General features: G+C 37.5%; 1 protein-coding gene across 2 annotated transcripts; it reads left to right on the forward strand.

Moving 5' to 3' along the window:
• The first annotated feature begins 5,588 nt into the window (after positions 1-5,588).
• Positions 5,589-18,393, forward strand: LOC105842612 (uncharacterized). Of its 2 annotated transcripts, none has more exons than XM_021352403.3 (6): positions 5,589-5,811; positions 8,573-8,641; positions 9,607-9,680; positions 10,527-10,725; positions 11,989-12,087; positions 14,396-18,393. In XM_021352403.3, the coding sequence occupies exons 1-6, from the start codon at positions 5,770-5,772 to the stop codon at positions 14,492-14,494; spliced, it is 582 nt and encodes a 193-aa protein (XP_021208078.1). In that variant the 5' UTR covers positions 5,589-5,769; the 3' UTR covers positions 14,495-18,393. The 2 variants fall into 2 exon arrangements, with proteins under 2 accessions (XP_021208078.1, XP_021208082.1); XM_021352407.3 differs by having other exon boundaries at positions 14,399-18,393.
• Positions 18,394-19,038: the final 645 nt, after the last annotated feature.

Below are 19,038 nucleotides of genomic sequence, written 5' to 3' on the forward strand. Positions count from 1 at the left end.
TCACACGTGGTAGAAGTGAAACCTTCCAAAATTAAAATACAATTATCCTAAACGTCTTAAGTATATGTAAAATTTTGTCATTAGTAAATATATGTAAGGTAGCGCCCTCTGTGAATTGATATTTTAATTTCACGTATAATCCTAAATTAAAATTCACTACAAGAGCTTACAAGAGCTACACACGTTAGTATTAAAAAATCTCACAGATGGCGCTGTATTAAATAGTATGTATATTTCTGTCTCATTCTTTGCTAGCTTCATCCTACACATTTTTGTATTTGTGTCTCTTACCTGTCGTTTTTTCCGTTGCATCCGGTTTGAAATCACAACGATTCTAAAGAAGTTTTCACTTCAATAAAAACTGCTTAGAGCCGACCACATACATAAACACGGTTCAGAGTAAGTATACTTCGTGATAATTAACTCCACGCAAATAGTGCAGCGGCCGCGGTCGTCAAAACGCTGATTGACGACCCATTGTTGGCGGATCATAGACCCTAAAGGAACTGGAAACGATTTCTAGTTTAATTGTTCTTCTTGTTCCAATTATAAATAAATAAATAAACATTTACTAACGATCACGCCACGTTAACTGTTACCGTGCTAAGTTCGTAAAGAGTTTGTGTTACAGGTACCAGATAACGGAAATAAATGTAAGATTTTTATTATACACATACATATAATATAATATACATCCATAACCCTGGAAAAGACATGTCATATAATATTTATCATACAAATATCTTCCCTTGGCGGGATTCGAACCCGTAACCCCCTTGTCTAGTCATGATCACTTACCACTACACCAGACGGCCGTTTAATTAAACCAATTAAACTACATTCCTGTTCTTCTTTGTTTCCTATTACCTTCTGCTGGGGCAAAGGGCTCTAATCAAATTATTCCATTTGCCTCGGTCTTGGGTAGTCTGTTCTAGCTCCTTCCCCGTCATGTTCAAGACGCCCAGTTTCTGCTTTACTGAGCGAAACCAAACTGTTCTGGGACGACCTCTCTGCCTTTTGCCAGACACTTTCCAGGTCAGTATAGTGATATATAATATATAGTATAGTTATATGTATATATTCGAGTTCACTTCATAACAATTCCTCTACCGACGTATATGGTCCAGCAGCAAACTTAGAACACTCTATCGCCATGTCATTTTAGAACAGAACAATCGGCTTTATGGTCGATATTATTCCACGGGCTGGTAGAGCAGAATCTACCCGCGATCATGACGCGATCATTAAATAAAGTAATAACTTATTATTCGCGCTTCCTTCATTCGCGTTTTTATTATTAGCGGATTAAAAAAATACCAGTTCCGCCCTACTCCGATACTCTTAGTACATCATCCACACACTGTTGCGATCTTAACCATCTGACGTCTTGTGTGGGGGCTATAAAAAAGTCCTTTTCAATCAATTTACAACAAACAACAGTCTGAATAAAATCATTAAAATTTATCGTTAAGCCATTCCTGTGTTTTCGTACTCCAGGTCAGCGTGAAAACGGGACACGTCAGCATGCGGTCACCAAACAATCCCTTTCATCGACATCCTTTCAGCGCGCAAGTATTTTAAATTAAAAAAAAAAACGAGTACTTACTTGTTTTGAAAAAAAAAACTAATAAAACTAGAAACGACCAGCGACTTAGTTTGTTTTCTTGCTTTTAACAGCACGTAATATGGATGTTTATTTTTGGCGTTAACTGAAAAACAAGAATTTTGAATTAAGACAATTCAATTCTAAAGGCGCAATATATACCTGCGTTTGAACAATTACCGCCATAGCAACTATATCGAATAAAGATGAAAACGACACCGCGATTTTATTAATTTAACTGTGACTTAAATAAATAGTATAGTTGCAAATAGATCACACGACAGTCAAATTGATGCAGTTGGATGAACCGTTGGGATCAATGACCTCGCAGAATAAAATATACAGACAAGAAAAATAGGGTAGTCGGAAAAATGCCTGATCTCGACAGCGCTACCTATTTTCGGTTCACTTCGAGAAATATTTAGATTTATTTCCGTATTGGCATTTATTTTGCGCGTTCGAAGCTCAGACGAAATCCGAAGTTTATGTGAAAGGCACATAATTTTCCTTTCGTGCAATAGAATTTCGTGTAAACGTGTTGTAGGTACCTACTTCGTCATGATTTGCATGCAAGAAAATTTCTGAAAACACATAAAACTGAATAAATATTTTTCCTCAAATCGAAATATTATTAGGGATACTCACAATGGCTGCTCTGTAATCGTATTTAACTAACAAATATAATATTGAGAATATATTTAAAAAAAAAAAATTGTATATCTTAATCAAATCGTAGTAAATATCTTCGCATACCACAGAAGAATTAATCTTATCTAATCGCGACGGGGCCACGCAAAGCCGCCTTTTTTTTTCATACCTATTCTAGTAACCTTGAGGGGTTATTCTAGACTCACCGAACTAGTAGGTGAGCTCGCGGGGCTCAAACCTCACGTTGTTGATAACATGAACCCTAGCAAGAGCAGTGCTTCGCGGAATCTACCACCGGATCGGAACCGCGACCCACTGAGAAGAAGGCTGTGTCTGTGGGTTAACTTACTCGCCAAGCCCTTCGTTCCAAGCGACGGGTTCGATGAGAACGATGACCGGTACTTGAGGTACCTAGAAGCACCGTTAATGGATAGGTAAGATCCGTAATGACGTGTTTTTGGCGACGTCGACTATTAACCATTCGGTCTACAGGATCGGGTATGTAATTCCCAGCGGCCACGAACAGGAGTGTTTTCATGTCTTGCCGCCTCTCAAATCGAAATTAATACGCTTTTATGTAAACACAACTAAAAAATAAATTAAATTTATTGTAAAAAAAAAAACGTTAACATTTTATTTGTAAAATATTTTCATCGATCTATGTTATGTATGGCAAATTTCGAGTTTATCCCACGTTTTAGTGAGGGTCAAAATCATGTTCAAAGTTTCCATTACATACATACTACCATAATATGTACATACGTATGAAGCTAATAAAAGTTTATTAATGACTTTTACTTTCTGTGTACCAAACGGGAATAAAGACCTACTTAAAGATACTTTACAGTTTGCACAAAAAAGATAACTAATCCATAAGTAGTTTTAAATAAAGGAAGATTTATTTGTCTACAGGGACTAGGTTACCTGAACAACCACTGGCCAAAAGACGAATAACTGAACTGAAATATAGGTAGTTACTTTCATAATTATTCGTAAGGTAAATAATATTCTCGGTCTCCATAGATAAACACATTATTCCCGAGGCTTAACGTCACAGGCCCGAGTTATTGTCAAAGTTATCGCCACACCTCCGCACCCTCATTATTTTCGACCGCAATAAGCAAATTTAAATGAAAAAAAAAATGGTTCACGATAAGAATAACAAAATGGCTGCCGTGATTGTACGAAAAAAAAAATGGCGCCAAATTTTTTAATAGGAATGCAAATTTTTGAGAACCGCTGCTGATTTTGCAAAGGAAATAATCATTGTTTTGGTGAGCAGCAAACGAATAATATACTATAGTATAGGCTTACTGAGATAATTTTCTACTACAGAGAAACTACCACGGACGAATCTTGTTGCTTGGTAGAACGACTGTCGCCAATCCTTCTACCGAGTAGTCTTATAATTTATATACTAAAAGACCAATATTGGCACGCATTGTAACTAGAATGGGTAGGTATAGCCACGGTGCTAAAAAAAAACCTAATAGCAAAAACTTGATACTTGAATCTCATGTCCATAAATGATCAGCACCAAGTGGACCGTAAGCTTGTCTACCGATAAAACTTATTTAACTTTCTAACTTTCTTATACATAGAACTAAAAGGCTCTTTTGACGTTCAACAAGTATGTACTTTCATTTATGTTGAACAAAATAAAATTTGATTTGGAAAAAAAAAAATTTTTTTTTGATTTCTTTTGATTTGATTTAAAACAATAACGCAAAACTTTTAAAAGATAAAATTTCTTTATGTGAAAATTTTAGTCTGGAAGTGTTGACTTCGTGGTAGCATTGTAAACTCTACACACGGTTTTTTAAGTCCATTTTATAAAAGTTTATATTATGTATTTGGAAATTCGTTTCAATTCCCCACTGCATCTGTCACGTGGTCAAACATTAATCAAAGATTAGTTCTCCTCTTCCTTGCATCAATAATCCTCAATGCTGAGAGGGTCGTGGCCTCTCTGAATAACTTTCTCTTGGACTATCTTGCGCCAGCTCAGTCGATCCTCAGCTGCGTGAATGGTAACGTGGACTGAGGTTTTGAGGCTAGAGCGTATATATTCCGACTAGCGCCAGCGACCAGTGGTCATCGAATCTCATAGACGTTACAAAATCAATGCCTTCACGCACCTTCAAATAAGGTAAAAATCTCAATTATATCATATAACGGGTGCCCCTAATTGCACATCAAAACAAATGTTGTTCCTTTGAGCCCCTAATAAGTAAATGATGCGTCAATCCTTTGTTAATTTACTAATATTAGTTCGAGTTAGATTACAGGCCCGCGAATCACAGAACTATTTAAATGATTCTTGAATTTTCATACGAAGGTTTCTTGGTGATTAGTTTCATTATGGTCCTATTGAACCAGGGAACCCTCTATGCGCTGCTCGAGTATATAGGTCGTGATGATACGAAAGGCGACAGACGTCGCGACAGCCGTGGCGCCAACTCATGGAGCTGGACAAAGATTATGACGAATGAACAGAAGGGTCATTGGGTAATACAGTAGAAAATTGTTAGTTTCACATCCCATTTACCAAATTATTGGATATTTTTTCTATGCGCAAATACGAGAAAAAAAGGGGATACAACCATCAAAATCAGCTTATCAAGCTTATAATTGCTTGCAAGCATTTTGTTTATTGCTTAAAATTAATTAATCTTATTGAATCCTCAGGATCCATTCTCGATGCTTTCGAAGCATTATGTCAGGGTGTCATCGAAGTCGTCGAAGACTTTGACGTGTAAATTAGCCCATAGACACAACCCATTGAGTTTCTCGCCGGATCTTCTCAGTGGGTGACGATTCCAATCAAATGCTAGGCTCAGCGAAGTACTGCTCTTGCTAGGGCTAGTGTTAGCATCTCTCAGATGGAGCATTATAAGCTACCTACCAATCCGTGTGTAGTTGGAATAGCCCTTTAGATTAGTTAGTGGTTGCGATCAATGAATCAAAATATGTCCAATTAGAAAAACGATTGATTAGATAGAATAGGAAAATTGGCCATTGAAAAAAATAGTTATTCATATAATTATAAGTAGGTACGTAAAATATTTTACTAGCAACAATACTGGAAATTACGTAAAAAGATAAGAGGATATAAAAGATTTGCTATTGGAAATTAAAAAACGAGAAATAGTTGACCAGAAGAGAATTCAACATAGGCATTTAAACAGACGTACTTTTCACTAATCTGTGACAGAGAGTGCGGGAAAAATCACCCTCTATCCCCACAGTTTTCGATTGGTCTCCTGTGTAACGCACAAAATATCAGCCAATGACAGAAATCGGATGTACAAATCGACCAATCAGTTTTCCTGAGCTGTGCAATACGACCAATGGTTTCAAATTTTCGAGTTTCCCGTGAAAAAAACTCAAAAGCGTGACGTGCTATGAAATGTTCTCTCGTGTTGTTTAAGCAACGTTTATGGGATAATTGCAATGATTCATTAAAATGGGAAACAAGTGTACGCGTGTGAAGTGCATCGAAGTGTAATTCCGATACAATGATAATAATCTACATAGACATTATACTTTTGGTTATTTTGGTAAGTCTACATCGAAATACTACTAAATATCAATACTTTATTGTTAATAGTGATTTTTTTTTTATTGCCTTTGTAGGCTGACGAGCATACGGCCCACCTGATGGTGAGTGGTTACCGTCGCCCATGGACTTCAGCAATGCCAGGGGCAGAGCCAAGCCGCTGCCTACCGCTTAATACTCTCCACGAGCCTCGTTTGAAGAAGGACATGTCATAGCGCTCGGGAAACACCCTGGAGGGGAGCTCATTCCATAGCCGGATGGTACGTGGCAACGTGAAATATATTAAAGTCGTCTATAAGTGGACTGATTGGAAGCGACACATAGTTTTATAATCAATTCAACCTAGACCTCTCGTATGTTAAGTACAAGCTAATTTTATTGTGTATAAGTACCATAACAAGGGTTATTATAAATTCAGCAATTACGTCAAAGACAAAATCGCATGGTTTTGAAATAGAAATATTTCCCTCAAATCGTTAATACCTATATCTTAAAAGACAGAGACTAAGAGACAGACAAAAAAGCGCTTCGTGATTCACAAAACCATGAGCTAAACGATGTATAGGGTAGTTCTTTGATTAGATTGGACCTCCCATCTGACGTTATGTGGTCGTGGGATTCTATGGTATCACAACCTGAACACCACCGATTCCTGATTGCTACTTGCAAACATGGCCTAGCCTGACGCACCTAGCTACAGGCCATGATTAGTAGGTGCAGTAGCATAAGGAAATCTAAGTCAGTTTCTTAATAAAATGAAATAATTTTTTATACAAGTAGGTCTTCACCTGCCTTTTAATATCGCCATTTACAATCGATTGGCAGAGAGGGCGAGCACTATTGCTATTATATATGTATACTGTACATAAATTGCTTACTTGTGCGGCGATGCAGTAATACAATCCAGTTTGAAGGGTATGGCAGGCATTGTACTAAGTCTCTGTTGTTGAAGTCGTCGTGGCCTAAAGGCTAAGACGTCCGGTGCATTCGTATATAGCGATGCAACGGTGTTCGGATCCCACAGGCGGGTACCAATTTTTCTAATGAAATACGTATTTAACAAAATAAATGTTCACGATTGACTTCCACGGTGAAGAAATAACATCGTGTAATAAAAATCAAACCCGCAAAATTATAATTTGCGTTATTACTAGTAGGACGTCTTGTGAGTCCACACGGGTAATACCACCACCCCGCCTATTTCTGCTGTGAAGCAGTAATGCGTTCCGGATTGAAGGGCGGGACCGTTGTAACTACTTGTACTTGAGACCTTAGAACTTATATCTCAAGGTGGGTGGCGCATTTACGTTGTAGATGTCTTTGGGCTCCGGTAACCACCTAACACCAGGTGGATTGTGAGCTCGTCCACCATTCTAGGCAATAAAAATAAAATAAAAAAAGTATTAAGTGTTGAGATAAATCTTTATTAAATTACAGACAAAATTCCCTAATATGTCACACAGGTGTGGCAACATTGAAACGATTTGTAGATTCTGTAGGGAGATGGTGTCATTTGAGCCGGATACTTCGTGAGCCGCTGATTTTGATGTATTCTCAACTAAATCGAAATATAAATATTCGTATACGTAACATGAAATTTGGTGCTTTTTATTACGCTATTATTAGCTTCATACGTATTGTTGGTATGGAACGGAATCTTTGAACATGATTTTGACCCCCTTCAAAACGTTGGATTAACTCGAAATTTGGCGTACTTATCGAGGATCGATGACAATTCAATATATTAAACAGTTAGACCCGTTTTTTTGCTTTTGGCAGTCAAAACAACAAATTCCTTTAAGCGCCTTTTTTTTTTTACTTAGCAAATTAGAAACTGTCGTGAAGTGTCGTGTTTGCCTGAATGTACATTAATGATTACTACTCATATTTATAAATAATACTACTTAACTGAAAAATAAATAATAGTTTAAAAAAAATAAAAAACACGCTTTTATAGGAACTAGAGGTCCCGCAGTAGTCGAAATTCGACTATAATTAATTGGAATTGTAAGTTTGTACACTATTATGATTGTATTTTATACTTCTATAATCACAAATTTCGCCAAGACTACATTATAAAAAAAATACTAACAAAGACAAACAATATTTAATCTATTTTCAATTTGACAACAGACGTCAAGAACAAAAGTTTGACAATAAATAGTATGCATGCGTGTGTGCGTCAAATACATGCTATGTAGTGTGTGTAATGTTTTCTTTATTGATTTAATGTATCTTTTATGCATTATTAAAAAAAAATATTAGCATTGTGCACTTCTTTTCTATATTCTCTATAAGTGTGGAAAATTTCATACTCCTCCGTCCGCGCAAAGTTTTTACTTCACGTATTAATATAAAGAATCTTGAATAGGAAATCGTGCTTCTCAAAATATTATCAAGATGATAATTTTTCTACTCATATCTGTCAATATTTTTTTTTCTTATTAATCAAACTTTATTTATTTTGAAGAAAAAAAAACATAATATTTCTAACCTAAAAGTACATGTTATTATCCGCAACATGCTTCGTCAGATTACAGAAATAGAGTTATCAGCAACATGCTTCGTCAAAAAGTACATTACTTTCTTTCAGCTACAAGCGTCGTCAATGAAATATGTATTTATAACTATTGACACATGCACCTCACTCTTTTTTTACAATTTTTTTTTTATTTTCTATTTTTTTAATTGAACTTTCGATAAAAGCGTTTTTTTTTTGTTTTTAATTTTAAACTTATTATTCATTTAATCATTATTTTTAGGTATGCCTCACAATATTTGCCTGCGGTTACTGTTTCTACAGAGTTCATAGGCTACAACGCGACGGACAAGTGAGTGTAATGATTTGGATATTACTTTTATATGACTGACTCGGTGGAGTAGTAGTTAGCAGCCCTGACTTTTGCGTCGAGGGTCGCGGGTTCGATTATCGCATCGGACAAACATTGTGTGACGAACAGATTTGTTTGCCATTTGTCTGGGTGTTATTATCTATCTAATATATAAAATTCACGTGTCACAATGTTAGTTGCCATACTCCTCTGAAACGGTTTGACAGATTTTTGAAGTTTTATATGCATGTTCAGTAGGTCTGAGAATCGTCTACTATCTATTTTTCATACCCCTAAGTGATAAAAGTTATCCACTCCTAACGTTTATTTTTTGGACATTTTTTTTGTTACTAGTTGACCCGGCAGACTTCGTAGTGCCTCAATCGATAAATAAAAGACCTAAACTTTTGTATAAAATAAGCTTAAAACAAACAAAAGACACATGAAAGGAAAAAGAAAATTGATTGAAATTGATTTTTATTTAATTCCTAGCATTTTCATATTTATCTACCTTTTAAACCTTCTCGGAACTTCTACAAATAATTCAAGACCAAAATTAGCCAAATCGGTCCAGCCGTTCTCGAATTTTAGCGAGACTAACGAACAGCAATTCATTTTTATATATAAAGATAAGGAAGCATTATGTGGTTGAATGAGGTTTCGTTATTTTTATATTCCCTCATCGTTCACAGCGCTACATGCCTCTTTCACTCATTTACCACATCCTTACACACTTACAATAAGTTAATTTTTTTTTTCTACACTAGAAATTCCCTAGAAATCTTATATATGGCAAAACAACGTTTGCCGGGTCAGCTAGTATATGTATATATTTAAACGTGTTTAAGTACATTTGTATACAAGTTCGTTCCTTCCTTATGCATCACACGTGCTTACGTCAGATGTCAGAAGTGCAAATCAACTGAAATGGATCCTAAAAGAACTGTTAATTAATTCGTTGGCAGGTCGAGATTCTACTCAGACCAACAAAGGTCCTCTTCTCTCATAAAAGCGAGGGAGATTCTTGCGAGCAGTTGAGGTAAGACGCGTTAAGTTTATTGGAAAGTGAGCATTGAAATGTGAGTATATGTAAATACCTAAGTTGACACGGCAGCCTTCTAGCTCACTGAGTTTCTCGCCGGATCTTCTCAGTGGGTCGCGTTTCCGACCCAGTGGTAGATTCAGTAAAGCACTGCTCTTGCTAGGGCCAGTGTTAGCAACACCTCCGATTTGAGCCCCGAGAGCTCACCTACACGCTAGGATAAGGCTGATATAGCCTCCCAAGCTATCAACATGGGTAGGTAAAAAAAAAAGCAGGATTCTTAACTTGTTTATTGCTTTTAGACGAGCGGACGAGATCACAAAGAAATATTCGAATTTGTATAAAAATATATTCAAATCATTTATTTTCATTGTGCTTAAAAATAGTTACAAACTAGATTTGGAGTCTCGATTTGAGAAAGTATATACTTGTGTTAGGAGAAACAACCTACATTTTTTAAGTGGATACAGAAGCCCGTGGACGTCAACAAAGTAATTGCCGCCACCCACTTTGATACATAAGTTCTTAGTCTCAATTCTACAAGGGTCGCCCCAGCCTTCAAACCGGACCGTTTTACTGCTTCGTGGCAGACATAGACAAGGTGGTGGTATCTAACTGCACGGGCTCACAAGACGCCCTAACGCGACTGACTATAATTTTATACAGGTTAGATTTTTATTACACTTAAATTCAGACCGTATTTCATTACAAAATTTGGAACTTACCTGCGGGATTCGAACACCGGCACAGTCGCATCGGTCGATATAAGTGCACCAGACGTCTTATCCTCTAGACCATGGTAATAACAAAATCCTTTAACCACTTCACTGCTTTCTCTACCAGGACCGTGGTCGCCTACCAGAACCCGTTCACGGGGGATTACTGCATCCACAAAAGCCGCCTTGGAACGGGCTATGTGAATGCAATGCAAACTCCCGATTCCCCTGACAGCGGGGTTTCCGACGAATACGAACCTTTGAACCTAGATCCCGTTCCAGAGAAATTGCCTGAAGGAACAAAGCTGTCAAACGCTGTGAATATTGTGAGTATGTTTGACATAGGCATTACCAAGTGCACCTTTTGCACCACTTGGTTTGTGTTCCTAATTCTTTTTACCTTCTGCGGGCCTACTGGAAGATATTTCAACATGAAATAAGTAGTGCCCTTGTACTCTGTATCCTTATTGTCGTGTTTCTTCTAACAGCTGTGTGTACAAAATATATTAAATAAATAAAATAAATAAATAGGCCTGTATTCGGTTTTCTTGATTTGAGCTGCAGTACAAACCAATGCCCGGATTCAGGTCGACGTAGCCGTAAACACGTCATTACGGATCCTCCCGATCCATTAACGATGCCTATAGGTACCTCAAGCATCGGTTATCGTCCTCGCCGAACCCGTCGCTTGTGACGAAGGGCTCGACGAGTAAATTAACCCATAGACACAGCCTACTGAGTTTCTCGCCGGATCTTCTCAGTGGGTAGAGTTTCCGGTCCAGTGGTAAATTCGACGAACCATTGCTCTCGCTAGGGCCAGTGTTAGCAACCTCCGGCTTGAGTCCCGAGAGTTCACCTACACGCTAGGGTGAATCTGAAATAGCATCTCAAGGCTATCAGCATAGGTAGGAAAAAAACGGATTCAGAGAATCGTAATGCTTAAATAGAGAAAGTGTAGTTTATCATTGATCCAGGCAATTTAATTCTCAAAATTGCATTTTTACAACGGGTTTTTTTTACATGTTGACTCCAATATTGAGGTTAGTTAGATACGAAAGTAGGTTATGTCACTGAATGCCTTAATTTCCATTTGTTGAAGATATGGTTCGTACTAAGACCAACGAAATCCCTATTATCGCGGTAGTAATATACCGACCTATTTTTGAAGTGAAAACTTCTTTAGAATCGTTGTGATTTCAAACCGGATGCAACGGAAAAAACGACAGGTAAGAGACACAAATACAAAAATGTGTAGGATGAAGCCAGCAAAGAATGAGACAGAAATATACATACTATTTAATACAGCGCCATCTGTGAGATTTTTTAATACTAACGTGTGTATGAAAGCTCTTGTAGTGAATTTTAATTTAGGATTATACGTGAAATTAAAATATCAATTCACAGAGGGCGCTATCTTACAATTATTTACTAATGACAAAATTTTACATATACTTAAGACGTTTAGGATAATTGTATTTTAATTTTGGAAGGTTTCACTTCTACCACGTGTGAATTGCACACATGTATTTTTTTTTTGTTCCTGTATTCTTTGTTCTACTTCGAATACAAGATTAACTTGTCTGTTTTAGCCTCAATCTCAATTAGCGGGAAGTTCGTCTGAAGGTCTGAATGCATCGAAGGAGAAACTGAATGGAACACACGAAGAAGCGATAATATTGTTTAGTGAGGTACGTTTTTTTCTTCTTCAAATACATTTTGAATTTGCAGTGCCAGGAGCCTGCGCCAGGAGACAGCCCGAAGACACTATGCATTACTGATTACTGGTTAGCTTTTAGAGGCGGAGATATATATAATTCGACACTTCTGCCCTTGGGATATTTTGTCTATGGGTAGGCCAATGGGCTAGCAAGTCATATCAGGATGTATTCAAGTTATAGTTCGTAAAAACGCATTAAAGTTATAGTTCAGACCCCAGGGGATTCTGTTACAGCAATATATTTACTGCCATTAACGCTGCATAACCATGAGCTTTACCAAATTGACGATCATCCGGCACAACCACCTATGTATTGTGTGGTCTTAGTGGTAATCGCTCATTAATATATATCGGACGCCTGCGATAGACATGGCAAATGGTGCAAGCCCACGAGGCATCTTCTGGAAGGCCGCCTGGAGAACCGCAGGAGTAGAGGCAGGTCCAAGCTCAGCTGATATTGTGGTGTCGAACAGGACACCAAGAATTTAGGCGTGGTAATTTGGAGAAATAAAGCCACAAAGCCACCAGTCCAAGGCCCGCCCGCGCCTCTAATGCCTCAGATGATGATGACTAATAAGACAAAATACAATCATCTTCATTCTCCTACCCTTCTCCGAGTCACCTGGGGTCGATGCAACATGTTTTCTCCTTCCATGCTCCTCTATCATATAACATTTCTTCGCTCACTCCCATCTTACACGTATCGTCTTCATGCAATCATCCATTTCATCTTAGGTTCATCTCTTCCTCTAAAGCCTTCCACATTCATAGCTCATCGGTCATTAAAACTCTTTTACCAACTTCATTGTCATTTCGTCTCGTCAAATGTCAAAAAGTAAAAATGCAATCATGATCTCAATAATATAAATATATAAAACATATTACATGATACCGATTAGGCGTTTTATGCCAAGCAAAAGGTACTACTATAAAGGCAAAACAAAAAAAAAATTGAACAACTCTGGAAAGTCTCTTAAAAAAGTATTCAAGAACAAAAAATATTCAAATCACTCAAGACGGTCCGTGGAAGCGTCTTATCAAATTTAAAATTGTAATTCTTGAAACACAAGGGAGGGAAACGGTGTAAGACTGAAAAAGCATGATTAGGGAGTTATTGCTTTGAATACCGGCCTCCTCTCTGTGGCTATCAAATCAAATCAAATCAAATCAAAAATTTTTTATTCAACATAAATGAAAGTACATACTTGTTGAACGTCAAAAGAACTACCGCCAATTCACAAGAACTAGCCTCCGTCCTGAGAAGAATTGGCAAGAAACTCAGCGGGCATGTCTTTTTTTTTTTACATATAAAATTATTATTTATTTAGTTTTTAATATTAGATTTTTTTTAAATATGAATTTTTGACACTGAGTATTATAACGTAACAATTACTACAATATTGAAATGCCTGGAGCGAGCAACTCATTCCCACTTTGTGCAATCTTCTAGATAATCATTGACTTTCGATTCTTATCGATTAAGTACACTCATATATACAAACGACCCGCGCGTTATCTGTCGTCATTTGTTCAAAGCATCATGACTAAACCAAAGTAATTACATAGACCACATCCCAGCTGACGAGCGGTAAATGCCAAAGCCAATACCTTTTTTTTTATTGCTTAGATGGGTGGACGAGCTCACAGCCCACCCGATGTTAAGTGGTTACTGGAGCCCATGGACATCTACAACGTAAATGCGCCAACCACCTTGAGATATAAGTTCTGAGATCTCAGTATAGTTACAACGGCTGCCCTACCCTTCAAACCGAAACGCATTACTGCTTCATGGCAGAAATAGGCTAGGCGGTGGTACCTGCCCGTGCGGACTAACAAGAGGTCCTACCACCAGTAAGTTCCGTAACTCTGTCTACTTCCAGCTACAGTGCTAGTACCACATTCCCTCAATTCATCCACATATTTATCGACTTCTCAATTGTCTTTGTAGGCAGCGAGAATATGACCCAATTAATCAATGTCGCTCAGATTCCAGCAATGCCAAGATCATTGCTTAACACTGAGAACTAACTCTCTTCAAGCCTCTTTTGAAGAAGGACGTAGCATATTGTTATATTTATTTCACTTCCGTCCGTAACCCTCTGATTTCAGGGGTCAAAGGTAATAACTAGAAGTCAGCACTGGTCTTTTCACTATTATTCAGACTTCCATCTCGTGTTCGTAATACTAGAAGCATCACGCATAGTTTCCGAAAAGATTATTGTCATGTATCTTTATGTAGTCCAACAACTGTTGACAGGTGTAATTGTTTTCTATTCCAGCAGCCGTCGACGCCGACTAAAGATAAAATCAGTCCAAAACCAGACGATTACAGCCTCAACAAAACTTGGAACTGGAAATATACTGAATACCAAATATAAATCATGAAAAGATCTCACAAAACGCTCAGTTAAAGAAACAGGTCAATTTTCGAACAACTTATGATTTAAATACGATTTCTCAGCGGCATCTGCACTGAGCGCAGCTCAAACCTCAGAGGACCTGCATCCGATTTGTTAACACCATCACAAATGTGTACTGCCAGACATAGGTCTCCACCAAGCCTCGCAACAATGATCGGTCCAACATAACCCGCATCCACTGGATTCCTGCGAGCTTTACCAAGTCGTCTGTTCACCTCATGGGAGGCCTACCCAACACACAGCTCGAGCTATAAACTAGAAACAATATGTAAATAACATTAACACCTTTACTGCGGAACAGGCTCGGCCGCGGTACTTTCAGCTAATGCGGACGAAGAAAACTATATCCCTCTCGCTGTGTGGACCCATTATTTTAGGTGTTTGTAAGAGTTCAACACCGACAATTGTTGTTGTTGTTGTAGTCCTAGGGTACCCCGCTGGTACATAGGGCCCTCACAAGTTCCCTATGTACAACCTGTGTCACAAGTCACCTTTTTACCCTGTCTTGCGCTTGCTCCTTGACATCACTCCAGGTCACGTTGGCAGTCCTCATCTCACTCTCCACGGTGCGTCGCCAAGTGTGTACAGGGCGACCAGGTCTTCTCCTGCCAAGCGGTTGCCACTCAAACACGATTGATGCTGCGTTGACTCCGCTGCGCCGTAGAGTGTGTCCTATCCAACGCCATTTCCGATGGGCAATGTCTTGCGCCATGGGGTTTTGGTTACATTTAACAACCGACAATGATATACTATAAATTGTATACCGTATGTTTTTCGCAAAGTTTAGCAATTTAATCTACCCTAGTGCTGGTGGGTCGAGAAATTCCTTATGCACATTGGTGACAATATCATTGGGGACGCAATTCGATCCGCCGCCGCACCAGACGAAGGTTTACGATTTTGCCGCAGCCAAGGTGTTAAGCTATTTTTACAGAACTATACATTGGTTATCAGAAAGAAGCAATGCAACTTAAGTTTCACCCATATTATCTCCGCATGCCCCTATCGACGAATGGAAAAGAATTAGTATATTATTAAAAAATAGCAATGTGTTGTGGGTAAGGAGATTGAAAACAAATTCAACTAATTTATTTCAAAGTGAATGTCATCGCAACATATGTTTTGAGTGTCGAATGAAGCTATCAACATTTCTAAAGAGAGTCTTAATAAAAACAAGGCGAAATAAACTCAGCCCTCGCTTTTAAATGAAATCTATATATTAATACGTGAATCAAAAACTTTGTATCCCTTTTTACGAAAATTGCGCGGACGGAGGAGTATGAAATTTTCCACAATTATAGAGAATATAGAGAAGAAGTGCACAACGCTAATATTTTTTTAAAATAATGCATAAAAGATACATTAAATCGATAAAGAAAACATTACACACACTACGTACCATGTATTTGACGCACACACGCATGCATACTATTTATTGTCAAGCTTTTCTTCTTCACGTCTGTTGTCAAATTGAGAATAGATTAAATATTATTTGTCTTTGTTAATATTTTTTATAGTGTAGTCTTGGCGAAATTTGTGATTGTAGAAGTATAAAATACAATCATAATAGTCTACAAACTTACAATTCCAATTAAATATAGTCCAATTTCGACTACTACGGGACCTCTAGTAATAATAAATAAGCAATCCAAAGTGAACAACACATATCCAAATCGTGGTCTATCTGTTAGCTTAATGATGCTCAATATCCAAATAATGGACAAAGAAAAAGAGACCCGCTCCTCCCAAAGTCACCGAATACTAAAGGACGATAATAATGTGTAGTTTGATTTTACGAACCATCCCATTGAAACCATATTCAAATTCGAGTACTTACACAATAAGGTATTCATAACAAAACCATTGTATTCGCAATCATTTAGAAATACGAAAATAATGAGACATGTTTTTCCATTCAATAATCAGATATATATTTATTTTCGTATTATTTTATTAAGAGCTTGAACAAAGAACAAGACGCGGTATTAATATAAAAAGAAAGTCTTAAAAACGCTGAAAGTCGCAAAAAACTTTTATATAAATACATATTTTCCGAATCTATTTGAACAAAGAGTTTAAAAACATTCTTCTACACACACATAGTCTTAATTTTTAAGAAAATAATAATGTAATATTGGTGAAAAAGTCGAAAATATATTCCGTCCTATTGCATAGCAAGAAATCATGCTGGTTCCACTGCTTGTATTTTGTCAGAATTGCTTGCATGCGTTCCGATTTATCTTCAACGTATTTTTAATTAACTATCTAAGAGTTTAATTTAAGACGGTAACCACTCTCCATCAGATAGACCGTATGCACGTCTGCCTACAGGGGCAATAAAAATATAATTTATAACTAATAGTTTTCGTCGGCGAAGTCAAGCAAACAACTTACAATCCTAAGAAGATAAAATAATTAGTTTATTTATTATTACTAAGTAAGGTGTATATTTATGGTTAAAAGCCATTCGTCCAACTAAACTATATTAATATGAAACGAAATTGTGCTTCAAAATTACTGGTGGTAGGACCTCTTGTGAGTCCGCGCGGGTAGGTATCACCTCCCTGCCTATTTCTGCCGTGAAGCAGTAATGCGTTTCGGTTTGAAGGGTGGGGCAGCCGTTGTAGAGAGATACTGAGATCTTAGAACTTATATCTTAAGGTGGGTGGCGCATTTACGTTGTAAATGTCTATGGGCTCCAGTAACCACTTAACACCAGGTGGGCTGAGAGCTTGTCCACCCATCTGAGCAAAAAAAAAAAAAATTTCTATTTATGGTAATTTTGTTCAAGAAAGTGTGAGTGAATTTGTTTATAAATAAAATAATTTACTAGAATGTACACATGTATGATGAAACATGTGAAGGAAGGTATCTTTTGTGACGCCTCAGTTACAAAGTGCTGATGGTTGAATTTTCAGATTAAAATTATCATTTTTTTTTTTTTTGTAACACAATTATTCCTGTATTTGATTATTAAGGTAATGTAAGATGCAACTTTGGTTAAGTCAATCATAATATACAATTGAATACTGGTTAATTAATATGTGAAAAATAAGTCATTTCTTAAAACCATGCCCCGCCATGGGGAGTGCTCTGAGTAATTGTTTGAGATGATACCATCATCTCGTTTTTACCATCGCACCGCCCGCCACCGGAGTAGAGTTCATCCATACTACCTAGAGCCACTGCGGTCATCCACAGTGCGTTTCCAGAGACCCTTTGCCACGTACCATCCGGCGATGGAATGAGCACCCCTCCACGGTGTTTCCCGAGCGCTATGACATGTCCTTCTTCAAACGAGGCGTACTTAACGGTAGGCAGCGGCTTGGCTCTGCCTCTGGTATTGCTGAAGTCCATGGGCGACGGTAACCACTCACCATCAGGTGGGCCGTATGCTCGTCTGTCTACAAAGTCAATAAAAAAAACCATTCCATACAATCTACTGGTAGGTACGTTCATAATATACTATACCCAAAAATCTCTAAAATAATATGTAAACTTTAAATTTTAGATAAGATTAAGCATAAATACACAAATTCTCATTTCATATAACATTTTTTTTGCTGTTTCATAATTTGAGTACCAGGAATGAAATGATCGCGCTGAATGCAAAAAAAAATGTTATTGGGAGTATATAATTCTGTGTTGATTGGTTCAAGAAAACCGAATCTCAAAATTAAATTGCCAGTAGGTACAATATTCAGATATTAATGAATTTATGTATGTGATGTTTTCCTCGTGCCAAATTTTAATAGAATACTGTTGATGCTTTCACTACCTATATTAATTGTTATTAATTAAATATTTATTAATAGAATTTATGATGTTATAAAATAAAAATATTAATTTGAAAGGTGTATAGTTTTTCTACTTATTTTGAGATCCCAGATTTAATTTGTGTGCTGTGTAAGTAGTTGAGCATACCCGATGGTCACCGGTGCTCATATATATCAGTATTGCCAGGAGCACAGCCCATCAGCAGTATGCTGCTTACGAATCTCCTCAAGCTTCGTTCGAAGGCTATCTTATACCACTCGTGAAAAACAGTGGAGAGGAGTTTTCTCCATAGCTGAATGGTACTTAGAAAAAAGGTCTCTGCAAACGAACTGTGGATGAGCGGAATGTTTCTAGTTAGTATGGATGAAATCTACTTAGGTCACAGGTGGTGTGATGGTAAAATGCAGACGATGCAATTATTTTCAAGAAACATTCTACCCCCACGCACTCCCCAAGTGAAATTTGCTACAAAAGCCAAGTGTCAACCATTGCATGGATTGGATTTGCGTGTTTTCTTTTTTTTTGCTTAGATGGATGGACGACCTCACAGCCCACGGTGTTAAGTGGTTATTGGAGCCCATAGACATTTACAACGTAAATGCGCCACCCACCTTGTGATATAAGCTCTAAGGTCTCAAGTACCTAAACCGAAACGCATCACTGCTTCACGGCAAATATAAGCAGGGTGGTGGTACCTATCCGAGCGGACTCACCAGAGGTCCTAC

The sequence above is a fragment of the Bombyx mori genome, chromosome 16, assembly GCF_030269925.1.
Source record: "Bombyx mori chromosome 16, ASM3026992v2".
In the NCBI taxonomy this organism is placed as follows: Eukaryota; Metazoa; Arthropoda; class Insecta; order Lepidoptera; family Bombycidae; genus Bombyx; species Bombyx mori.

What these genes read in the sequence shown, in the direction of transcription:
- LOC105842612 (XM_021352403.3), top strand. Translation starts at nt 5,770, where the DNA reads ATGATAATAATCTACATAGACATTATACTTTTGGTTATTTTG. An exon ending in GATTCTTGCGAGCAGTTGAG is followed by an intron (nt 9,681 to 10,526) that starts GTAAGACGCGTT and finishes TTTCTCTACCAG; the next exon opens with GACCGTGGTCGCCTACCAGA. An exon ending in CGATAATATTGTTTAGTGAG is followed by an intron (nt 12,088 to 14,395) that starts GTACGTTTTTTT and finishes TTTCTATTCCAG; the next exon opens with CAGCCGTCGACGCCGACTAA.